This window comes from Chaetodon trifascialis, chromosome 11 (genome assembly GCF_039877785.1).
Source record: "Chaetodon trifascialis isolate fChaTrf1 chromosome 11, fChaTrf1.hap1, whole genome shotgun sequence".
Classification (NCBI taxonomy): Eukaryota; Metazoa; Chordata; class Actinopteri; order Chaetodontiformes; family Chaetodontidae; genus Chaetodon; species Chaetodon trifascialis.
Window position 1 is genome coordinate 9,219,359 of NC_092066.1, and position 26,797 is coordinate 9,246,155.

The window sequence follows — 26,797 nt, forward strand, 5'->3', positions numbered from 1 at the left end:
GAAAGACGTATGTTTATGTGTGTAAAAGTGTAAAAGTGAGAGCGATAGAGTAAGACACTGGAACATAGCCATATCAAGAGCAGAGCACAGCAGGGCAGGCGGAACCAAAGGTCTGTTCCACAGGGGGAGTGATTAAGGCGTTGCGCATGGCCCACAGGGGAGAGAAAGGGCAGAAAGAAGAGCTCATTACCCATAATGCAGAAGAAGAACTCTCACCCAAAGCAGTGTGGAAGACTCACACACACTCTCACAACATTGCTTAGAAAATCAAGCTCCTTGTGCTTCTGCTGAAGCGAGAGCAGTGAAAGTAAATACGCTGCTGATTTACTCTGCAGATGGGTTTTTGTCAGCAGATGAGACAGTCAGTGAAGTTATGGATGGGGAAAGAGGCCTTAAGGGGTTTGAGCACCTGCAAATTGACTTGTTCTCAGCTTCGACATGCAGTAATCGACGCTTTCCACCTTTTTAATGATTTGAAATACCTGATGGTGGGAAAGGTGTTCTAATTATTCTTTGACGACTCAGAACTTAACCTGAGCTGACAGATTTAGTTCACGTCTAGTTCTCATCATACAGTAATTTGAACTTGCAATAAGATATTCCTACAGCCTTTTACTTGTCCTGTTTATCATAAAACTGAGGCCTTTGCAAGCTATGATTATTCATTTTTCCTGCCTATGACCTACTTTGCATCCCGTCACACACTGAAGCTTGATAAAAGCAGAAATTCACATTTGAATTTTCTCAATATGAACATTTTGAATGCTGGTGGAGGCAAAAATCTATTAAAAATTCTGGTTGTAGCTTTTCAAACGTGAGGATTTGCTGCTTTGCAGGTTTTTCTTTAGTGCTGAATATCTTGGACGTGTTGGACTCTTGGTTGGACAAAACAAGCAGTTTGTAGATGTCACTCAGTGTACTGTCTCCATCCCCAATATGTAATTTCCTGCTGCTATGCATGCTGAGAGGAAGGAGCACCTTCCTCTGGCTCATCTGATCTACATTTATATGAGCTGTGAACTCGTCATGTTTGAGAAATGCTTGTTCACTTGCATGTCGTCTTCCTGCTGACACAGGTTTTTTCCGTAGGGGGGTTTTAATTCCCTGACGTGCCCGACCCTTTAAAGGTCAAATATTATGCTCATTTCCAGGGTCATACTTTTATTCTGGGTGTCAACCAGAAAATGTTCACATGCCGTCATCTTCAAAAAACACATTACTTTTCTTATATTGTCAACTGCTGCAGCACCTCTTTTCACCCTCTGTCTGAAACACTGTTTTTAGTGCCTGTCTCTTTAAGGCCCCTCTTCCAAAAAGCCCAGTGTGCTCTGATTGGTCAGCTCTCATGGGCCTGGGCAAGCACCTGCTCTGCAGGTGTTTTTATAACCATGGGTGAGGCTGAGGGAGGTGACTGTACAGTTATGACATTACAACCCTACGAAAGTCTTTACGGCTCATTTAAAGGTGCAGATTTCTGAATATGAGCTGTGTACTTTTCTTAGTTCATTGAGCATTTTGATACTTCGACAGTATTTATATAACAGCTATACTTGCTGTATGATTGCTTTTGGTTACGCCTCTCGAGAGGGTGAATTCACAAGTTCAACTGAGTACCATTTAGCTCCTAATAAGGGGAAATTGATCCCACCTGGGTTAATGTGCCACTAATTCCAGAGACCGTCCCTGATTGGCTGTTGACAGCAGGTGACAGCAGGTCTTCAGGAAAATGGAGGAGCAGTCGAAGGGCCATGGAGGCCAATGTTTTGTGTACTGTGAGTTTTTGTTTCTTCTTTCTGTTGCTGATCTGTATTTTTATTCTGAAAAAAACTCGGCTGCATGCTGGTCCATCCTTCACACTCGCACTACCAACTGGCCTCAAATACAACAGCAGACATCGCCTTGGGCTGTGGGCAATTGTTACGCTCATTTTTCACCATTTTCTAACATATAATTCAAATTAATCGATTATGTTAAGTAGCAGCTCACATTATTACTTTCTCTGTGTTTTGGCTGGCTGGTAGTGGGCAGGGCTATCAGCCGAGGACCAAAGTTCAATGCAATTTAACTCAAATTCAATGCATATGGTGGTATATCATCACTACAGCAGTATTCATAGCCTCACATAACAAAGTCTATAATCATACAACTGTCTTGATGATGTGAAGCCTTTTACATGTGAATCACACATGACTTAAACACAGCATTAGCGCTCATGCGAAGCAGCTTTGTGTTGACTCTGTTGTGCCACAGTTGGACTGAGAGAGAGCCTTCACCTGTTCGCCTTCTTGTCTTTTACTGAGAACTGCTGCCTGCTTGAACCACAAGATCAAAACTTGAGCGAGACCATGTTTGACGTACGTCACCGGGCTGCCTGCTCGTGGAGCCTGTGCTTGAGCGAGTCGCTGGAGGCCGACTCCAGCCTCCACTTTCTTCCTTTCAGTCCTTAACATTTCCTTTCACATGCAAACTTTATGTAAGAAATGACTGAAAGAATATGAGGGTTACTTGCAGCCAGAGGACCCTGGCCTAACTTGCATTCAGGACCTCTCGCCTGATCTACCTGGTTGATGATGTAGATGCCGTAGTCAATCCTCTGCCGCCTGAGGATCGGGTGGAGGTAGTGGAGCCAGTACTTTAGGTGATTTTCTCTGTGGCGGAACGGGATGATGATGGCCACCTAAACAAGGACAGTTTCAGTAGGTCATTTGTTCACCTTCGACAGGAACATTTACTGTAAAGCATTACCATATTTCCATTGGATGGAGAACCACTCAAATGCATAATTAAATCAATGCTGGCAAAGAAAACAAGACACAAGTCTAATGAGTCAAGGGGCACAGTCTGAAGTCTTTCTCTTTCAAATCTCCAAAGAGTGTTTGTTTGAGTAATTATGCTTAAATGAGCTTTGTTTCATCTTACGGTGAACTGCACCAGAAAGCCATTCCCGTAGAAAATCCCCCTGGTTAATGTCACAGTGTACATAAAAGTTGCTTCTCATTGATTATGAATGAAGCAGCTCAATGAAGAAGCTCTAAATGACTGTGCAGATCTGAGGCCGTGCTGCGTGTCTGTGCTTTCGCTGAGTCGCTCTCAGTCGTAGAAACAGTCCAAGGTTGAACTGTAATTTACCGTGTAAGTTCATGGTAATTTTGCACTCAGATGATGACTGGCGGCAAATTGACCTTGCTTTCTGTGTAGTTAGGACTTGTGATGGGTGCACCTATTCAGTTTTATGTTTGCTGCTAACAGAAGCACCCTGACCTAAGTGAAGTGTTATGAAGAGAAAGACTTCAAACGCTTCATCTTTTTTTTTCTTTGGGACCAAATCTGACGCCGGACACGTTGTGAGACAAGTGTTTGAAGCCGCCTGCCAGACTGCTATTATGCACAGGCTTCTGCTTTGCTTTTTCTAAATTTAATCTGATACGGAGAGAAAATATGGAAGCCCAATTCTAACAGATCAAAAGTTAGACGTGTTGGAATGAAAATGAGAACTTCGCTGGGCGAGTCTGGCGAGTGAGACAAAATTTTAACCTCGTTACTCTTGATTTTGATTTAGTAACTTCAAACCTTGATTCACTGTCTCATGACTCTTACTACCTTTGGTGCAATAATTCATAACTTTTACTATTTCAGTGTTGTTGTTCTTTTTATTTCTTATGCTGGCAGAAATGGGCTTCCATACTCAAATGTGTGAGTCTGCATATTTTAATCAAAACCTGTGACACAGACTGAGAGACATGTACACAGACCTTCCATCGAGGCCGGCAGTCAGGAGGCGTGTAGCGGCCTCCCTCCGTCACATTGGGGTTTTCTTTCTGCACTCGTTCCATCGTCATCTGGGAGCTGAACTCGATCAACAGACGCCCCACTGAGGAAATAAGGAAAGAGGGATGAGTTAGCGAGATGAAGAGGATAAGACAGGAGTGGAAAGACGAAACAGATGAGAAGGAGAAAGAAAGCAAGAGAGGGAGTGAGGGACAGAGAGGGAGCTTTTAGCTTCAAAGCAATACTGTACGTGTATCAAAGCAATGCGCGCAGAAATAATGGTTTCAAGGGATACGCTCTGCATAATGCAGCATTTAATAAGATGCACAGGCTTTGGAAAATATATATTCCTAAAAAATAAACAAAGACTTTGAAGTCAGTCAGTGTAAACACAACATGAAAGGTAATTACGCTGCTCAGTGATGAAGCCACACCATATGTTATATGATTATAAATCTATCCATCATCGCTTCGGATACTGACGGATCAAATCCGAACCAGGCACGTGTTTCTGTGTGCATGAGACTGCGGACTCAGACTAATTTAAAAGAAGGGTTGGCTTCAAATCTCTGGCCCGGATGGTAAATACAGACCCTGGTTCGGAGAGCTAGGATCATTAAAATATATGAGCAAGCTTCGCTGTTTGGGCTCAAACCAAAGCCCTGCAACCATAGCTCTCATTTTAACAAGCCAGACTTTGAGCGCTCATTCTGTGGCAAAATTTCACTCATTAGTGCTTTTTTTTTTTTTTTTCAGCGTCAGAAACATAACTCGTTAGTCAATTTACTAAGCGCCACGGCTTTAAAAGAAAAAGAATTACATGATGTTTGTAGCTCAAAATGTAGAGACATAGACGATCACGACAGCGAAAATGTCTTTGATCAAGGATGTACCGATTACAAACATAAAGAAAACTATTTATTTGTAATTGTGTGCAATCAATGATTTTAGGTGGACTGTATTAGCCTGCTTCCAAGCAAACACTGACACCACAAATCCATATTTCAAAGATAAGCAATGTTTTTATGCATGGAGCAATTAACTGACCCTCTTAAAAAGTGCTGTCTGTGTCTGTCTATGTGTCTGATATATCTTATTCCTCTGTGCCACAGAGCACAATTTTTATCCAAAATCCATTAGAAACACATCGGTGAGGCACTGTTGCACTGGGTGACATCCTCCGTCATTGGGTCACACACAGATCTGCTGCAGTAAATACCAACCGGCTCACATCTCATTCAGAAGCACCTCCATAAAGCCTCTCTAACATGTGGTTAATGCTGTTAAATTAGACACAAAAAAATCATGTTTTGAGGTAAAATAAGTCCATTTATATCAGTGCTGTCAAAAATATTGCATTATTAACGTGTTAACGCAAATCAATTTTAAGGGCGTCATTTTTTTTATCGTGAGATTAACGTTCTTTGTGACCTAGTGAACTTGTAATTTTTTATAAGCTGTGGCCACTGCTAGTAATGTTAGAAAAACTACAGGATCCGATTGTAAACCGGAAACAAAACAACAGGCACGCTCCACGCACGTTTTGGTCTTGCCTGCTCGCTAGCTGTAAAAAAGTAGGCTATCGGTGTTTGTGGATGTCAAGCGCGAAATGCCGAAATGGATGCGAACAAGATTCTGAATGGAAAGTTTAGTTTCAATAAGTTGCCAGATGGGTCGACTGACAAGACCAAAGTTATCTGTGTGTATTGTTGCTGTGAACTGACTTATCACCGTAGCACATCCAGTCTGAAATACCACTTGATGACCAAACACAAGGCGAATGCGAATTCTCCACCGCCTCCTTGTCAAAACCAGGCGACAATGAATGGCTTTCGACAGAGGCACATGGATGCTATTATGTTCAAAGGAAACTTAAGAAAGAAAAGTTTAAGCCATGGTTTAACTGCACTATAGCCTGAGTCCTAGTTTACAATGATGTGCACTTTGTAACTTTATTTTGGATCACCTTGTATTGATTCCTTAGAAAGGGTTGTTGAAGGGGCTTTTTTGTAACAAAGTGTCTATTTTTTTGTCATCTGTTTATTGACAGTCTTAAATTGTGTGAGATTTGATTCATTTAAATGTGAATGACTGCTCAAAGTGAGAATGTTAGTGTGAAATACAACACTACACATTGTTGTTTTCAATTAAAAAACATTTGCACAAAGCAAGCCTATCCACTTTTCTATGTTGATAACAGTATTAAAATGATAATTCAAGGGACATTTAGAATAGATAAAAATGTGCAATTAATTTGCGATTAATCGCAAGTTAACTATGACATTCATGAGATTAATCGCGATTAAATATTTTAATCGATTGACAGCACTAATTTATATATGAGATCTAAGTTCAGCAGGTCTCACAGCCAAAATTAACACTAGTCTACGTTAAATATGTGATGTAAGTTAAGTAAGATCTTTCATGTACAAAAGTTAAAATAAGTCCAGCTGCATTAGAAGATTATTCAGCCCTCTTCTTGAAACAAATCAAATGATATATTCCTGAATTGTTTTTAAAGATTTACAAGCAATAGGAGGCCTTGGCCCCAAAGGCTTGAAACAAACTAGCTTTTACAAAGAGATATTCGACCGTGTCTCCAGGCTGAAGTGCTTAAACAGATGCAAATGAAAAGACTTGACGACAGAAGGAAAAGCCTGCCTCCTCAGAGAGGATCAGGATAAGGGCTCACATGGCGTCGTGGAAAAAGTGATTAAGGTAGAACTGATAACAGCCTGAAAGTTCAAATCCTGCACACCTTCTCACCTCACAACATCTGGCCAGTTGTGCTTGAAGTGAGCTGCTTGTCGTATTGTCAGTTTTGTAAAATTGTGGACGGATATTAGACACTGAAAGTGTGTGTGTACGTGTGTGTGTGTGGTGCTCAGACCCTGTTTGATGATCTGACGCTCTTTCTGAAGCAGACTTGTGCCTTAAGTGCCACAGACATTTTCAAGCTTTTCTGTCCTTAATTACCTTAATAAGACATTATTGCTGGTTCTGAGTAACTACAAAGCTGTTTGATCAACACTAACAAGGAAAACTGCTTTGTCAAAGTCAGAATTTCTTCGTATCCAGACAAATGTATTTGTTTTTTGGGGTTCTTTGGAGATAGATATTTTTACTTGTTTAAAAAATCTTGGTAAGTGAAATTGTCCTGTTCTGTCCCACCTTTTTATTGTTTTTCTTTGGTTTTTGAGAGCTGAGTTTTTACAGTGTATGAGAGCGCTGTGCTGCAGCGAAGAGAGAGAGAGAATAATCCACTTAGCATTGACGCATGAGCTTTGTGTTGAGAGGTCTCTTCCGATCAACGCCGCGCAGGCAAGGAGTGTGATCGATGCCAACGAGGTTACGTGTTCATAACACACCTCTTTATCATACCACAAGAGCTGAATGCAAATAGTCCCAGCAGCCCTTCTCCCCTGACCACTTCTGCCCATCACCCTTCACCCTCTCCACCCTCATCCTCCGCTGCTTTCATCCTCTTCCTCTCTCACACTAATGAGACAGTAAGTGGAACAGTGTTTTCATCTCGTCTCAGGATGCTAGTTAGTTAGCCCGGCAAAAGAGATGCAGTGACAGAAAACACAAGTCCCAGCACAAACAGATGCTATTTTTAGATCACAAGTTGTGTTGTTGTTGTTTTCAGACACTAAAATTATTTAATGAATTAATGCAGATATCTTTGGGCACTGGGTAAACAGTGCAGTGGCATCTTCTGTAAAGCCACATAAAGCCATCAAGTACAACTTCTTTTGCACACCATTTAAATTCAAACAAATAACCCACTTCAGAGACCTATTTCATGCTTTATTTAGGCCAAGTCTAAGATCCAGCACCAGGCAATGAAAGCATTGTGTTTTTAGTGCACTGTGTCTCTGTGGCTGACGGTTCTCTCTGACTATAATCCCACTGTGTGTTCAGTTAGTAGCTGTACTGTAGACACTGGGTTTTCTGGAATCACAAAGTGCTGTGTTTAGTGTTAGAACAGCCCCTGTTCAGGGTGAAAAACTGCTCACAGAGAAGCCGCTGTCCAAACAAGTATGCAGCAACATGACTGCACTAAAATCTAACATGTGGCCGAAGCGTGAACCAAAATCTTTGCATTCTTAAAGCCTCTGGGTGTTTTTGCAGAGGCTGGATGGAGCGTTCAAGTGCTGTCAGAGCTCTGATGTCCAATACTGTACTTTAGAGTTTTAAAGGAATAGTTCAACTTACTCGCTCTCTGGCCAAGAGTTAAGATAAAAAGACTGGTACCACTTTCAGGTCTGTGTGTTCAGTGTTGAGCTAAAGGCAGAAGCTTAGCTTAGCACAAAGACTGGAAGCAGGGGGAAACAGCTAGCCTAGCTCTGCCCAAGGTTCAAAAATACTCTTACAGTTCCAGCACCTCTTAATATCACTGAATTACCCATATCTGGTTTGCTTCATACACACATGGATAGAAATATAGACCCAACTATTTTTTTTATGAGGAGCTATTTGCTGTAACTTTTTCTTGGCAAAAAGCAGCCACGTGCAGTGACTTCCAGGAATCCTGTAAACCAAGCTGTCAGGAAACCACAGACGTGCCGGATGGGTGGATTACACTGTTGTTTGTCAGGATAAACAACACATAACTACCAGTAAAACCACAAAATGTCGTTTTTTTATTGTCCTGTTGAGAGCTGCTTCTCCTGCTTCCAGCTCTGACATTAACCTCAGCTAATCGCCTGCTGACTCCAGCTCAATATTTAATGCACAGACATGAAAGTGCTTTTCATTTTCTCATCCGTTGGCGAGACATAAGAGCACTTCCCGTAAGAATAAACTACATATTACTTCATTTCAAACTGATGTCATTGTTTGCTCAATGTTTGTCTTTACCAACAAAGACCTCAGTGATGTTTTTGGCAGCCGACTCTTACGTCCTCTGTGATAGAAACGATAGCATGTAGATTTTGTCGAAGTTGTTCAGACCATATAACACAAACTGATCAGCTGCACAGGAAGTGATACGCTTTACTCGCTCACGTGCTGTTTTGATTGGAAAAGACACTGACAGGTGGAGGCCAGAAAGCTTCCAAAGAGTCCGGTGATGTGAGTAGCGGAAGCTTTTAAAATAAACCCTGACATCATCCTGCTTTGCTCCAACGCAGAAGACATGAATAATATAAACCGTGTCTGTGTGTGTGTGTGTGTGTGTGTGTTAGTACATACTGTAAAACAGGGAGAAAATGTGGATTTGAACTAATTTTGGTGGTGGAAGAAGTGACAAATGAGGGTTGTAATGTGTGCTAGTTTTATAGAAGTGCAATTATCACACATGCACATGCATACCCACACACACACACACACACACACACACACACACACACACACACACACACACACACACACACACACACATCTCATGGTTATCTATGTGGTGATATTACAGTAATACATTATAATCATGCTGCTTGATCGCTCTATCTGGGACACCCAGCGCACTTTGGGGGATACATCACTGCTTTGTCTGCAAATGTACACTATACACAGGCAACTGCATGCACACATACACATACACACACACACGCACACACACATGCATACTGTATACACACTAAGATTGCTCCCTCCACAATAATAATGAACCAGATCTCTGAGCTATTAGGTTAGTAGCGCATGTACCGACACAAAACACTGGGAGCAGACCTGAGGCGGTAAGCACTCACAACTCTCTCTCTCTCACACACACACACACACACACACACACACACACACACACACACACACACACACACACACAGAGCGAGTCGGCCTATTTGAGGCTGTGATTCAGCCCGGGTCAGACTGGACAACAAGGAAACAGAAATAGGAGAAAAATGGGAGCACACAAGTGTTTTTGTTGGTTGGAGGGTTTTGTGAGGCTTGGCATCCATTCCCAAAATCCTCTCCCTTCTCACCACATAACTCATATATCAAACCTGAAAGATCAATGAACTATTACAAACAATCACACCGCTCCCTCCCTTTCTATAACCCACACTCTGCTAGAAGTTGTAATGGATCCTGGTTCCTGGAAACATTAAGGAGGGTCTGGTCCTGACAGACATGCTTTCCCTGGTGTCCGTTTTGGATTGGGTACACAGTTTTGGATCAGTGAAAACCTCTAATTCATGGTTTTGAAGTGGGGTATTTTCATGATTAATTTATCTATGGACTATATTTTCCAATTTATTAATTAATCACCTTATAAATAAAATAACAACAGATGCCAATCTCAATTTATATGAGCCCAGCTTGGTGTTAAAATAGCTTTTTTTGTTTAGCATTCAGCATTATATTTATAGAGTTGTAAAAAAAAAAATATGTCAAAAATCATTGGAATGTGTGTATTTTGATGATTAATTCAGTGATTAACTGATGATTCAAATTGTCAATAGTCACATAAATATCCTATTTAAAGGGTAACTAACTGATTTTACACTACTTCATTTGAGAAAACTTTGTATAAAGTCTTTAGTGGGTCCAGAGGCAGCTGCACAAAATCTGATAAATTGCCTCAAGTGATGTCACTTGAGTCAGCATCAGTTGAGCCTGAGGATGATGAGTTTGAAAAGGAGGAAAATCTGGAAGACCCAGACCCCTGCAGCACGCTCCTCTTTTCTACTTGAGGCTAGCGGCTCAAGGCTACATTAGCAGCTAATAGCATAACATACCCAAACCTCAGACCAAGCTGTCAGTGCCTGAGTGCATTATGGGTAATGAAGGTGATATATTTTGACAAAAAAAATGTCAAGAAGTCAATAATCTATAGTTCTGCTGCATCGATTTTGATTCTTTTTGCCTGCCAATCTTCGGTCTAACAGTGTTACAGAAGTGCAATGCTAAATTGGTGAGCAACCGCAATTTTACATTGATTAGCTTGTTAAAACACAAGTATTAAGTTATCAAGTCTACGATTGTCCAGCATAGACATTAAGATTCTACACATTATGTCACATTTTACAGGATATGTGAGGAAAAAACGCACATCATCTTGCCACTGAATTTACTGCTTTATCTAAAACAGCGATTATCAAAAAGACTTTGAAACGATGTCTTTGTTCAGTGACTGCAATAAAATCTTTGATTTCTCACCACTACAACGTCTACAGGCACAATAACTAAATGCTGAATTATCACCAGAAAACATCTTCCTACACAAGTGCTCAAATCTCAATAAAAATAACAAAAAAAAAAGGTGATTCATTTGGCAGTCGGTGACAGGCGCACAGTAACTAAACAAAAGTCTTTTCCTCTGAAGCCAAAGCGCCATGAACAAGTCCTGACGGAGTCTCTGGTCAGGCCATCTGACCACATAAACTGCACGACAGGCTGGCTGTTAATCAGCAGAGACTTTTTGTGCCGTCATGTTACTTAAGTGACAACTGAAGCGGTGCCAGGGTCAGATTTCAGGGAGAAATTCTGAGTTTATAATTGAGTTTGGTTCTTTGGCTTCAGGGTGAGCGAATAAATGGAAAGAAGGAAACTCGAGAAAGAAAAGTGAAAGGAGAGAAAGAGGGAGCGAGAGATTGTTCCTCTCCTCCTGCCTCCCACTGACACAGACTCTGTAACAATAGAGACTTTCAGCTCTCTGAATCTTATTAGCCCGTCCACTCCCTCCTTCTCCTCCCTTTCTCTCTCTTTCAATCATTTACAAGTGCCTCTACCAACTATGGGCTGTAATTGCCATTCCTCCAGAGATGGGGGGGGAAGAGGGATGAAGAGAAAGAGGTAGAGCAGGACAAAGAAAAGGAGATGTAAGGATGTGAGGATGTAAGGAGGGAGGAAAAAGTCACGTCAAGCAACTAGGTGTACAATGCCTTTTACATAGCTCACTTTGTTTATCTCTTTCTCTGTGTGTCCTCACGTTGTCACCCTCTTCTTCTCACCTCATGCTCCTCACTGCTGATCCATCCTCTGAAAATCATTCGTGGCAAAGGCTGTGTTCTACGATGAAACGTGTGTTTGTGTCTGTGTGTTTCTGTGTGTCCATGCAAGCGTGTGAATTTACTGGATCAGAGGATTACTGGTATCTAAGACTCTCCTCGACACACAAATCATCCAGTCATCTGTTTGTGTAGCGGTTATTAATGCACAACACCCTGCATGTGTGTGTGTGTGGGATAAAGGGTTAACAGCAGTGTGTTCACAGCTCTCGAAAGGCTGCCGAGAACGCTGCGACATCCACGAACTGGCAGCTTTGTTGTCACAAGCCATGTCGCTGCAAAATGAAATCCAGATGATGAAAAGGAAACACGATTTACACAAAGAGGATCATGTGAACTGGTCAGTCCTTGGATTAAAAAGGTTGCTGTTGTGCAGTTTCCTTGAGAGCCCAACAGAGACAATTTTCAAAAATAGTTCAAATGAATTTTTAAGGGATAATAACGCAACCTTGGCAAAAAAAAAAAAAAAAAGAAAAAAAAAAAGTCCTTAATCTCTTGCAGTGAAATGAACAGGAAGCAGATGGCTCCTTGGAAGGTGAAAAAAAAAACAAAAAAAACAACTTTCGGTAACCTTTAAAAATGGTAAAAAGTAATGGCAACATACACCTCCTACAGGTCAGGAGATAAGCAAAGTGCAAAGTGGGAGGATTATTTCTGCATAGATAATGTTCAGTGACTGACAGTTGGAGCACTTTCAACGTTTGGATCGCATTACAACAAAACTTAAATTTCTGCTGCGACAGCGAGTGGAGCCTCAAAATTTATGGTTTGTAGCAACATGATTCCCTCAGAGGTCATTTAAAGGTGCAATGTGTAAGAACTGGCCACCTGTTGAAGCCTCACTATACTTGTTGCTGTAGCTGCTAGCTGCCGTTAGCTAGTTAGCTCAGTTAGCCATAAAGCTAGCGGCCCTATTTAACTGTGTCTGCCCCCAGCTGAGATGATTAATCTCCAGGACTTTGAAGACACGGCAGGCCAGGACAGTGAGGGGAAGGTCAGGCATCAGCAGCGGGGATTTTCACGTCTAACTCAGTGAGTCAGAGTTTGTTTCGAGTCGGTGCTTGTTGGAACAGAGGGAAAGTTTTGGTGAGTTTTATTTGCTTCTGTCGAGTTGAATGAATTCAGAGGGTGTGCAGTTGGATTTTTCTGTTTAATAAGGACCATTTGTGTCCTTTATTGGCATTTTGTGAGATTATTTATTAGACTATATAGCCAAGAGAGCTTCTGAAACATATCGTCTCTTTTGAAATAGTACAGGCTGGGGCTAGCTGCTTAGCATGCTAACTTCAGTAGATATCTCTGCAGCACAATACACATACGTCTTTGACATCATATCAGAACTGTTATTTTATCAAAGTCTGCTGATAACTTTTGCTTTACAATGTTTCTAACTACAAACATTACAGACATATTACACCTTTAACGTGAGGAAAATTGCCAGCAGCTACGACTACTGTCGAATCTGACCGAAACAAAACCAGCAATAACAGTATTATACAACTGCATTACAGAAAAAAATGAAAATGATAGAAATTAATTTCAGAAGTTCTCACTGGTTTGTGTTTAACTTCCATCAAAATTTTACTGAAACTTATTGTAACGTGAAGTCAAAGCTCTGCCACAGACAGTTCTTCTTGGACTCACTGTCCTCCCATATTCAGACCACATTAAGCCTGCATTTCAAGCAAGCTGAAGAAGACAATTACAGCGTGAAACACTTCAGATGGAAGTACTGATTCTGGAAAAAAAAAGCTTTGATCGTGCCATTTCTTACGTCAAGGAACAGGACTTTTCTAAGCATTTATTTAAGCTCTACTCAATGCTGTATTCAGAAGCAGCACTGGGGATCGTTACCCAAACAAGCAAGGCAAAAAGCACTTAATGGCTCGAATCCATGTGCACAGTATGTTCACCGATGTGTTTTTGTTTGGAGACGGAAGAGGTTGGAGGTAGGGGGCATGAAACAGATGGAGAATGCATGTAAAACAACATCGCATCCTGGCACGTGAAGCAGGGCGTGTGAGAGGGAAAGAGGACGAAGAAGTAAGAGTAAAGGGAGGAAAGAGTGATACTATTTTAGTATGGAGGGACAGCAGAGGAAGAATAAACAGGCAGAAACAGAGAGAGCCAGGAATGAAACAGCTGAGGGAGAATAGCAACAGAAACACAACGTGAAGGTGGATGACAGATCGTGCGAGGCTGTGAGCTGAGATCCATGGCAACACGACACCAGCGAAATGAAGGTGTTGTTTCACGACTGCAGTGCTGTTAATGTAACTGTCTGCTGTGTATCCCACGGCGTCATTCTTGGAAATATCCAGAGAAATTTAGATTGATGGTACACATAAACCAGCGCAGAACGAATGATGAACAGTGCGTTCGCCTCAGTTAATTCACAATGCAACACATTCACAACAGCCCTTAATTTCCTGCATCATCAAACTATTTCTGCAGGGTTCAAGGTAAAAGTGAGTTTTTTGTAACACCACAGAAAAAGCAATTAAGACCTCTTTCATGGTCATACCCGCCAAAGTATGAAAGCAGGGTGGAAAACCAGCAGGGAGTTATATATCATGACAGCACAGTGCTTCCTGTGAGTATCCAACAATAACTTCTAATGATATAATTCATTCAATTAGCTGGACAGGACCTGGATTAAAGGGATGTTTTGGGCTAAAATCTGTATATGAGATGATGAGCTTCCTGTGGCTGCTGTCGCTAGCGAACAACCACACAACTGATCTCTGTTGTATGTCTCACAGTCACGACTACAGCTAAAAGGTGACGGAGCCTTTACAGCTGCGGTTTCAGTTGGACATTAAACGTGATCCCTCCATCTCTGATTTTAAATCTCGGCTAAAGACACTTTTTTTATTCACTGGTCTTTTTGCCCCACTAATCTTTCAATCTGTTGTCATGTCTATTCTGTATTTTGTCCCACGTTGTACATAAACCAAATTCAACACCTTTTAATATATTCTAAGGCCTTTTTTCTCCTTTTTAAAGCCTTTTTAAAGATTTTTCACAACCTGCAGATACCCCGTAGCTGTGTCTAAATTCCTTAATATATACTAATTATAATCAGCTTTGACTATATAGTACATTTAAACTGAGAAATTTGTCAAAATCAGGCATACTCGAAGGTGGATGGAGACTAATTTCACTGGAGATTTGAGTGTGACACTGATGAATGCTATTGTCCTGCAACGCTATTAATTAAGGAGGTGGAGGACCTGCTCACAGCTGGAATGGAAAACAAGCTGCAGATGGTGGTGAGACACCTCCAAGAAAATCTTTGGCAAACATCTTGCTTTGCCTTTGTATAAATTTCTTTCTTGCAAATCATTCACATGGCATACTGGTAGTTTATATTGACAGAAAAATTAGCCAGTCCTAGTGCTGTGCGATATTATGATATATCATAGTGTGACAGAAAAATGTCTACCGTACGATAGATACATAGAAACTCCATTGTTTGGCACTGGTTTGGATTTAAAAAGGCAGACACTGACCAAAAAACGGTAGTCTGCAAAACATGCCGCCAACAAGTCGTCACTAGCGACTCGAGGAACAGTACAGAGACAGCGTTAAAATGCGACAAACTACTAAAGTTAAACCACGAAGTGATGAAACTGATTGCACTACCAGATATTTTTGAATGGTATTCGTCCATTGATATTTGTGTTTTATTTATTTTTATTTTTAATTGTTTTTTTAATTGTTTGGTAACAAAACAGAAAGTAGTAACAAAAAGAGCGACTCTGGCACTAAAAAAGAATTTTTATTGTTTTTTAATTGTCTTGTCCCTTTATATATAAAATATGTGTTTTATAAATAAAAGGAGAAAAGATCAGAGGAATTGGCATTCATTTCATGTGTGTGTGTATATATATATAATTTTAAGTAAAAATACTGTAATATATCAGGATATATATCGTTATCGGGATATAAAATTGCCTATATTGGGATATAAATTTTTGTCCATATCGCACAGCACTAGCCAGTCCCAGTGAAAATTGCTGCAGTCAAAGTGTTGCTTTCACACAAACTAAGCAGGAAACTTCCTCACAGGAAACGATGGGTCAAGAAAAAAATCAAGTTGCTTTTAATCACCACGACTGTTGTTCAGTTAAGAAAAAAGACAATTATGTGAACGTAATCCTTGATTATCATCATCCTATTAATCTGGAATTAACCTATTCCAAGTAATCTAGGGACCGCAGCCACAGTAAAGCTGTGTTTTGTGCTGGCTCTGACAACCGTGCAAACTTGTGTGTGTTTCCCTAGACGCTGTTTTTGGCGTGATTGGGACTGTTCTCCCTATTACATGATATCAAATCTGCATGACTGGCAGAGGAGACGACACTAGCATGCCAGCATGTTTCTGTGTGTGCGTTCAAGTGTGTGTGTCAGCATGTGTACGTTTGGTCGTACAGCTACAGGTCTCACTGCCACTGTCCAGCTGGCACACTGATGTGGTAGTTGGCACATATGCTCACACACACACACACACACACAAGTTACAAACACCATTCCCGGAAGAATCAGTATCCTGAAAGAGCCGTGGCCAAGCGCATGAAGGCTCCAAGGTCACGATGCTGTCAGAGCACTGCCTGGTTTTGTGTGGTCATGGTGGACAAACATGAAATGGTGCAGGGAGCTGGGTTCAGGCTGCCAGAGGATTACAATGTAGACTCAACTCTTCACGCTGCCAGGACACTTCAGCCAGAAATAACACTGCGGAATATATTCATCACTGGTCCAGAACTGTGTCACATTTCAGAAGTAAAAAAGTCAAGCAGCATGAGGCAATTTTAATGCACAGTATATCATCATCTTTGTGAATTTGAACTGGGCTGAAAATGTTCTTTATGTGTGTGCAGACAGTGAGAGAAATACTGAACTGTGCCTCATGAAGGCTAACATTAAGCTAAATTTAAGATGATAAAGTGTGTGGTAAAAGCAAACTTCATGTCACTGTTGTTGCTCGTGAATGCTTATGGTGAGCTAAAAATGGTACAAAGTGAGTTACACTGGCAACTTTGTTGATCATAAAGGCTAATGCTAAGCTAAAATTATTCAGTCAGTTATGATAGCAGCTTTGTTGATCATAAACAGCTACAACTTTAAATAAAATGATGAAATAATGTTAGCTGTTGCTCAAACTGGACAATGCTAAGCTAAGATGATACAATGTGAGCTACGTTAGCAGGTTTGCTTATCATGAAAGCTAACACTGAGCATTTGAGCAAACATCAATAAAGTTAGCTGCTATCTTTGTCGCTCACAAATGCAAACATTAAGCTAAATTTAAGATGATAAAGTGTGTCGTAAAAGCAAACTTCATGTCACTGTTGTTGCTCATGAATGCTTATGGTATGCTAAAAATGGTACAAAGTGAGTTACACTGGCAACTTTGATGATCATAAAGGCTAATACTAAGCTAAAATCATCCAATGTCGGTTATGTTAGCTGCTTTGGTGATCATAAACAGTCACAAGTTTAAATAAAATGATGAAATAATATTAGCTGTTGCTCAAACTGGACAATGCTAAGCTAAGATGATACAATGTGAGCTACGTTAGCAGGTTTGCTAATCATGAAAGCTAACACTGAGCATTTGAGCAAACATCAATAATGTTAGCTGCTATCTTTGTCGCTCACAAATGCAAACACTAAGCTAAAATGATGCAATGTCACTTTTATTAACTGTTTTCTTGATCCAAAAGGCTAAAATCAAGCTTAAACACTAGGCTAACTTTCTTCATCCTAAAGCCTAACAATAAGCTTAAATGAAACATCAATCATGGTAGCTGCCAACGTTGTTACCCAAAATGGACAACGCTAATCTAAAATGGTACAAAGCCAGTGACATTAGCAGCTGAACTGAACACACTGTACAATGCTAGTTAGCATGTACCTCAAGTCCTTTGACACTCTTCAGCTCCAAGAGACTGCCCTCTGATTTAAACCTTTACCTTTCACCTAGAGGTTGAGGCACAAATAGAGAAAGGAAAACTAAATACTCAAACACAATCCGAAGTTCATGCCAAGTACTACTCCTCACTGAACTGAATCTGACATCTGACATTTCTGAAGGCTGTACCTTTGATACTTGCATGCATGTGTGTATCTGCATGTCTGCACACACACACACACACAGACACACACAAACCCATCTGAGAGTATCAGTGTCAGTGTATCAGTGTCCCTCTGTTCACGTCCGTCTTGATCTTCCTCCGCTTTAATCTCCTTTCCTTCTTTTCTCCGTGGAATTTCTTTCTTCTGTCCATCACCATTAAAGGCTATCCAAATACGTCTGACTGTGTACGGACGCAAATGCTAAACACACACGGACGTCAGACACACACCCTGGTAGGCCTGAATTGGTGAAAGAGACGTACCTCGGAAATGAATTCAAAGCAGTACTGCCAAGGTGGAAAGACGAAGGGCGCAGATGGACAAATAGAAGAGAAGAAGAAGACAGAGGATCAAATGGAAGAGGGAGGGGGGTTTGATAGTCATCTCAGGAGTTCAGAAATGTAAGGACAGCATTTAGTGGTTTGTGGACAGGCAACTAATATTTGTGGAGCTACTGGTGCCAGTGGAGGGATGATATAATCAGCGTAACATGGTGTCTAATTTTGATCTTGTGAAAAGCTTTGCAAGACGGGGCAGAGAAGGAAGGGCGACAGTGGAGCGTGAGGGGTCCCAGCAATCAAAGAGGGTGGATATAAAGGCACAGACGACTTTCTAAATGCACACAAAGAGACCGTGAGACTACGCTTCGAATGAAGATGAATTATGTAAGAAATGAAAGCATTTACGGCTGAAAAACTGATGGGCTTCTCATTAAAAATGGAACTAAACCTTCAAATTGGGTGTATCCCTCCATTAAATCACCGCTGACACAAAAAAAAACTCTTCTTCACTACAGCAAACAGCTTAATTTGACCTCTAAAGTGCTTGCACAGTGGCTCATTGTTTAATGATTTTGCACTCTGTTGTAATTACATTGGGTGTAAAATGACTTAATGACTGTGAGGGTAAAGTGCAGTCTATATGTTTTAATTCAAGAGCCTTGCAGTTACAAGATATGAGCAGAACAGCTACTGTGTTTTTCAACTCACCATATGGCCTCTTTTTTTTTTTTTTTTGCTACTCAGCTCAATTAGGGAAACAAGCAAAGAAAAACTGAAGTCATCCATGCCTGTCTCAAAACTCATGGCTACTGTAGCAGCAGCAGCAGCAGCAGCAGCAGCGGCAGCAGCAGCAGCAGCGGCAGCAGCAGCAGCAGCGGCAGCAGCAGCAGCAGCAGCAGCACAGTGAATCAAAAGCAGCTTGATAAGTCAGACCCTCGTTTACCCACAGTGCATCACTGTAATTAGGAGCCACACAGAGCCACGGATGAATCCTCACAGTAAACAGGAGAAAGAGAAAAATTTCCGAGTAACCAAAACAATTATGATTTCAACTGCGCTGAGCGTGCGTGCCAGATATTTCATGACGTTTCATGTTAACATTAGTTCGGCTATAATCACACGGTTTGTAGAAGAAACAGCAGTACAGTATCAGTGTGAGCAGAGACGGTGCTGAGAAAGATTAAAGGTGTGGAAGAGGCACTATTTTGCAGGTTGTGTCTGCACAAGAGCTCCTTCAGCTGTGTTTTTCCCTCATCCATCTCATGCTCATCTGATGGAGCACATACACTCACATTTAATCAATCCAGCACTGCACAGGCCGGATAATGGCCCCGCCAAAGCATGTTTTTATGCTTGAAGTCTATTTTCTTGCTGCCAAAGCAGAGGTGACACACAACCAGCAGAAATAAAGCATAATGTGGTACTTTGCTAATCCTTTTTGACATGTACTCAATTGAAAACAGGACAAAGACAAAATATTTAATGTCTTACCTCATTATCTTCATTGATTTTTGTAAATCTGCTTATTCTGAATTTGATGCAGCAACACCTTTCAAACAAGTTGGGACAGGAGCAGCTAAAGACTGGGAAAGATGTGGAACGCTCCAGAAACACCTGTTTGGATCATTCCACAGGTAAACAGGTTGATTGGTAACAGGTGATAGTATCATGATTGGGTATGAAAGGGGCATCCTGGAAAGGCTCAGTCGTTCACAAGCGAGGATGGAGCGAGGTTCGCCACTTTGTGAACACATGATTGTTCAAAGGATATTACTGAATGAGGTCGGGGACACTTTGGTTGTCAATGAGCGCTGTCTGCATCCTGACTTTGATTGAATCAAGGTTGTACAGACAATACTGCGCCTGAACACATCCTGTGCAGACAATGAGGAGTACTAAAGGTGCTGCTGCGTCGAAACAGTGTGAGGTATCGGCTTTGTCTGCCATTTCATCTGAGCGAGGATGTATGCACTTCCCACAATGCCACGAAAAGCTAACCGACAAGTACTCTACTTTCCTTTGTCCCACGATGCAACAGGCCACATTTCGTAGATGCGAAAATTACAGTTCTATGACTCTACGGCTGTCAGCGATGAGACAGCGATGACACACAACTGTCAGAAATCTCAATTTACAGCCGACCTCAGAGTAAACTACCAAACATCTACAGCAGAGGCGACATGAATGAGAGAGCGAGGGAGTCGAGAAAGCCTCAAAAAAGACAACAATGTCACGCCCTCTTTCCTAGTGCTTCACAATACATGTTAGCTAAAGCTGAAATTATGTAAAGAAGGTTTTAATTAGCTCTAATAATGATGCATATCATTTTGTAAGTCTACCTGACTGGAGCAGGATGATGATTAGTTTTCTGTGCTGCATTCACTGACAAAAGCTGTCAATGTGGGTGGCTTCACTTGAACTACACCTATTATATTCTGCTGTTCAATCACAGTAAATGGCAGATGCTTTCCTCAAATGCAACGTAATAATGAGGTACAGTAGAATCCGAGCCACTGTAAGTTCAACAGGAGGATCATATATGCAAATTGTTGTTGTTAATGACCAAGTTTTAATGTGTACTTTTTGTGAAGCGCTGTAGAAATCAGATCGAGGTCAGTGTGCCCACAGTAATAAGAGCAAGGACCGGAAAAAAGGAAATATGAATATAATAAGTGATAAATTCCCTTCATAATGGGAATTAACCTAAGAGGCTAATGAGTTTAAATGAGTCAACTACTCAGAAAAGGTTATTTAAGCAGAGCTGCAGGTAAGAGAGACGGAAAGATCCAGCAGCAGCCAGACTGGCTGAAAACATCCTGCAGTACGAAGGAAAATCAAATGAAAGAAACTGAAAGAGAGAGATGCTTTCAATCTGTCCACCTGCTGGCGTTTGCCCTGACAGGCAGGTACAGACTTCCCCACACTCGAGGTCTCTCCTGCTCCTCTCTCTCTGACGTCTGAGATAAAAAAAACGGTCTGCAGCCCAGAAAAGAAGAATCAGAGGTTTCTCTCTCATTCAGCTGCGGCGTACCTGCATACGTTAATGATTCATGCCTTAAGCTTCGGCTTCAATCAACACTCAGCAGCCGCTGTTAAAAGATGTTTGCGTTTGACCCGACAGCACAATTGGAATTTGCTTTTTTTGTTTTTTTGCAGTGGTTCTGCATTTATATTAATACAAATAAAAATGAATAAAATGAATACATTTCCCTTCCAAAACCTTTTCTGGTCGGGAAATCACAATTTTCATTGCTTTAGCGGCTGCTTCTGTGACTCTAACCTGCATTCAAAAAGCAATCCAGCACACGCACACGCACACGCACGCACACACACACACACACACACACACACACACACACACACACACACACACACACACACACACACACACACACACACACACACACAACCGGACAGAAAGTGGACTTTAGAGCTTGCCCACACTAACACAAAGACATATGATGCTCATAGCACAATAATACAGAAGTACCAACATACACACACCCATCACAGCTCATGTGTGTGTGTGTGTGTGTGTGTGTGTGTACATGTACATGTCCACAGCTGAAGATGATATCTATCTGAAGGAATGAGACCAGACAGTAAGGTGTGATTCCTTTCAGTCTTGACAAAACACACACCTTGGCCAATTCAATTACAGTTATACACACACACACACAGGAACACACACACAAATGTACAGAGACTGCACCGCTCAATAGCAATATATCATAGCCTTCATAACAAATCAGCTCTTTTCACCTCTTGTTCTTGTAAGTTCTTGTTCTAGCAATCACTGATTGCGCAGAACAAAACAGAGTACAAAACTGAAAACACGGCCGGGCGATCTAACAGGACCGCCTGAAGGAAAACCACTGCAATAAAAAGATAATGAACGCACAAATACAAACGTGGTCTCGAGTAAAGCGAGAGGGTGTAATAATTCCACTGAGAGTGACGCATGTGTGAATAAAAAGTGAAATATCCACCTTTCAGCCGCTCCAATGTGAATAAACTGGCTTCCTCATTAATAGAAAATAGGAGGTCGTTCAAGAGCTAATTGCTATTTAACATTTATGATACTGAATGATTACAGTGGGCAGTCTGACTTTGTGTGGTGTCAGCGAATGTTGGCCACATTATTATCTCTCAAGATTATCTCAATGACACCCACCCAAGTCCTGCTACGTTAAAACAAATTGGCTATTTTTGACTGATTTGAATGCAAGGAAACGCTCTGTTTTTAGCCACAGGAGCGGCATGTCTCCATGGAGGGTAACTTTGATCTTACAGCTGTTCCATCAGTCGGTCAGTCTGAAATGAAATATCTCAAAAACTACTGGATCGGCATGAAACTACATACATGTACAGACAGTCACAGTCCCCAGAAGGTGGCTCTCCCTGCCTCTGGTGAGCCCTTCACCTTTGCTCTTGTGATATCATGAAGTTGACTCTTGTAGTTTTGTGTTAGATGTCTCAACAGCTTTTGGATGGATTCTCATGAATTTTGGTACAAAATTTTGGAAATATAAAAACACTGGTGATCCTTTAACTTTTTATGAAACACCATCATCAGGTTAAAAACCTGATTTAGACCAAACACCTGCAAAACCAATGACATTCCCATAGACCTCGGCTATCGCTAATTAGCTTTATGTTAAGTGCTAGTTAGACTAGTCACTTTGAGCATGTTAGCATACAGACAGAAAGGACTATACGGCCTCACAGAGCTGCAACTAGAGACTGCGAACGTTGTTTAAAGCTCCAAAACACCTGTTTGGATCATGCCACAGGTAAACAGGTTGATTGGTAACAGGTGAGAGTATCGTGACTGGGTATGAAAGAGGCATCCTGGAAAGGCTCAGTTGTTCATAAGCGAGGATGGAACTTTTACGGTAACAATAACATAAAACATATACGACATGATTATACTTACGTTCAGTTCAGCGTTACAGAAGGAAAAGTGCCAAAAACTTCAAGTTACACAACGTTTCTTATTAGAGAAATGCAGAAAAATCTCTCAAATAAACTATTTTTGTTACCTTGGAAGGATTTAAGTTTTTGTTGCACTTTTCTCATTTGAGACACCACAGTTGGATGTAAACTTGGATGTAAACCCACCTGCAGACAGGCAGAAAGTCTCTCAAAGCCACATTCACAAAATTACACACTTCCTACACACACACACACACACACACACACGCTCGGACTTTGGCTGTGGCTCAAATGGGAGCTGATTTAACTGATGTAACTGCAGTTTTGCTTTTCTGCTGGGTTGAAACCCCTGGCAACCCAACTCTATCCGTCTCCAAAGACACAGTGACAGATCCGATTTCAACAGAGTGCTCTGAAAGAATAAAAGGGAAGAGGAGAATGCTGGAGGGAGGAGGAGGAGGTGAAAGGAGGAGAAATAGAAAGCTGAGGAAAGTGGGAGAGAATAATGAACTGAGGGGAAGATATCAAGTGAGGCTGAGGGAGAAACTAAAGCATGCAGAGGCAGAGAGAGAGAGAGAGAGAGAGAGAGAGAGAGGAATGAATGAATGGACAGGAAAGAGGGAGACCGGGGGAGACGGACGGAGACGGAGACAGAGAGAGAAGGCATGGAGGAGGAGAGAGGAAGGACAGAAGGCTTCTTTTGTTTCCTCTCCATCAGCAGCTGTCCTCTCCTCCCTGTTCAACATGCTCTTTCATCTCCAGCCATGCAGAGATAAAGAGAGAAAGGCACAGAGAGGAGAGAGGAGGAGAGAGGAGGAGAGGACAATGCTACTGATCATCAGCATCTCTCAAAGTAATCTGATCTCTCTGCCTCCTCTCGCTCGCTCGCTCGCTCTCCTGTGGAAAACTGAGTCAGTCGTGCTCCAGCTACCTCGACGCTGTAACGTCACTCATCCAGTGAACCTGCCAAACACGGTCAACATGCGAATGAGGCAAAGTCTTCCTGGTTTTCATGCATTCACACGTCCTACGGTGGAACGCCTGAGGGCAGGAAATGCACATGCAGATGCGGGAAGGACGGAAAGGACAAATTGTTTCGTTAAGTAACAGAAACGCTCGGAAGCAGCAGCTACAGAAGAGAGGCTGTGACGCTTTCAGTGCAACGCTTTAATCTTGTTGCAACACTGTGCACACTGATCCTCCCGGTCTTCTACAAAACCTCCTTACATACCAGTTATCTGCAATGCCAAATACATTTTGGGGGAAATCTAATTGGTGCCTGGACTGCGGCGCCTGGCAGCATTTGTCCCAGTCAGAGCTCACAGGGTTGGGTGGACTTTAAGGTCCAGCATCGCACACAGTGCATCAGTTTAGGCTGCTACAAAACTCAGCTAAGGTGAGAGAAGGATCGTGTTTTTTCGGTCCAATATCGACAAAGTCTCGCTCCCCTCTCTCGTTTCAAGTCGGTGTTGATGTTTTTAATTATTTAACCAAGACAGCGCCTTTTCTCTGACCTTAGCAAGTGCTCTGAGGAGCCCAACGTAACGGTTACATAACAACATCGCAGGGTGTTCAGTCTGAGCAGTTTCTGCTGGCAGGCAACAGTTTGCAGATCCATTCAAAATAAACACTCACTCATGTTGATTTAAAAAAACAAACAAAACATAATCCAGGTGGTACTGGATTATGCATTTGCATGTTTGCTAATGCAATCATATTTTTTAAGCAGTGTTGCACTAATTCACCCCTTTTTTGGATTTACAGATTTTACATTTACAGTTTACATTTAAAGCAACAACAGTCAATTTTTTTGGCCACTTGAGGGGCCGAAAAACAAGCCGTAAACACAACACTGACACCAAGCTCATGTGGCAGATAATTGCCTATTTAAAGAGCAGAACTGGAGCAACATTAGCATCATTTGAAATCGTGTTTCTGGCCACTCCGCTCTCCTCTCCTTTCCGCTCTGTTTTTGGTCTCCACCACCTCCCGAGGGAAATATCACGCTCTGCGGCTGCTGAATGCTCCGCTATGTCCACCAGCTCGTCTCTCGCTGTGTCTCCCTGCTGCTTGGTGCTGAGCCAATCGCGTATAGTGGATTTAGCAGAGCATTTTCATTTACTGAAAACAGCTGCCTGCCGCGTCTGGAAACGAGGCTGAGGAGGGCGATGAGAGCCAAAACAGCGAAGCTGCGAGCCGTAAAACAACGAGCCGTAGAGCTGAGAGGAGCTGCGGAGTTGGGTGATAACTCTGTGTGGCTTCATCACTATGAGCGACACCTTTCCCAGCACAGGCAGTCACTCGAGCCGGTGTTAGTCTAAGAATATTGATCAGAGCAGCTTTAAGTTACAATTTACTCCCCTTTTCTATTTGCAGACAATACGAGGATTCATAGCCGCAGAGAGGACATAAATGTGCTCTGCATCCCCTTTGTGATGCGGACGAGCGGGCTGTATTTCTGCATAAAACATCTCGCCTCACGTGGCTTTCAGTGATGTATTAAAAAAGTGACTGCATCAAGCAAGAAATCATTGTGAATATATTTGGAAGCAGATCAAATATTTAGCACCGTTGCGCCGCGGCTACGGCGAGAGAGCGGGAGGACACGGTGACGGGAGGAGAAGACAGAAAGTGAGAAATGGTTAAATATGGAGAGGAGGGGAGAGGAGGGGAGGGCGACGGAGCTACCGGCGCTCCTCGTGGTAGACCGATCCTCCTGCCCTGCTCTGCCAGCTACAGTTGCTCCCCTCATCCACAACAAAGCCTGCAGGTCTCGGGTCTCTCTTGTTTGCACAAAACCTGCATCGAGATGCACAGCGTGCGGGTTTGTTTATCTGAGACTTTACTCCTTTTGTTTCTTCTTTTTTGCCCCTCTCTCATGATTTTGATGAAATATTCAGAATGTTTCTTGTACTTTCTTCCATCTAATTCTTTTCTCAGTAAATGCGTGCAGCATTTCGGGGCGATAAATGGGTTTTTCGCTGCTGAAAACACGTGAAAAATTGAATGGAAATTTCTTTGAAAAAAACCATGCAGTCTGATTTCAGGGGAAGCCGTTAATCTATAGTCAGCCAGCAGCACTCCAGAACTTAAAAAATATGAAAAATCACAACACAAGCGAGCGTGCCCTCTAAAAAAAGGATGACATTTTTTGTATTGCAGCATATTTTCAGAGGACTGGTCAACTGAGGATTGCAAGGAAAAGATTTTGCATTGTTGTATGAAACATGTCAGGCAGCTGCATGAAAGCAAGATGAGGAAAAAAGAAAATCTGAATGTAATATACTGGCAGACATTTGCTGACGCAGGTGTTATGGGGCTGATATTCAAATGCCAGCCTGCCACATACGGCTGTGGGATACATCATGCTCTGAGCCCTGCACAAACATTGTGCCACCACAGCCTCCTGCTGTCGTTCTGAAGCGTTCCTGGTCTGCCATGAGGCGTTTTCTACAATGTGCCTTCGGCTTAAATGGGGGTCACTGCCTGCTCCAAAGCACAGCAATAAAAAAAAAAAAACAGAGTACAAGGGTGTTGCACGACACAGATACAAAATTTCTGCAGCTACAAACTGAACTGAGAGGATTTCGTCACTTCATAAACAATCAGCAGCGAAACATCTGCAGACGGGATGGAAATGTAACCACTGATGCGAAGAAAAAAAATAGAAAACTGGAGGTTTGAGGAAAACAGATGCCAGACATGTGCAGGGGTTGGTAA

The 26,797-nt window shown here is 41.9% G+C and overlaps 1 protein-coding gene across 2 annotated transcripts in view; it reads right to left on the reverse strand.

Moving 5' to 3' along the window:
- b4galt2 (UDP-Gal:betaGlcNAc beta 1,4- galactosyltransferase, polypeptide 2) overlaps positions 1 to 26,797 on the reverse strand; it is a 172,979-nt gene that overhangs the window by 87,376 nt on the left and 58,806 nt on the right. For both annotated transcript variants that reach the window (XM_070973854.1, XM_070973855.1), the window contains exons 3-4: positions 3,753 to 3,871; positions 2,561 to 2,677 (exon numbers count right to left, since the gene is read on the reverse strand). In XM_070973854.1, the coding sequence (XP_070829955.1) occupies positions 2,561 to 2,677; positions 3,753 to 3,871 (236 nt within the window). The remainder of the gene's footprint in view (positions 1 to 2,560; positions 2,678 to 3,752; positions 3,872 to 26,797) is intronic.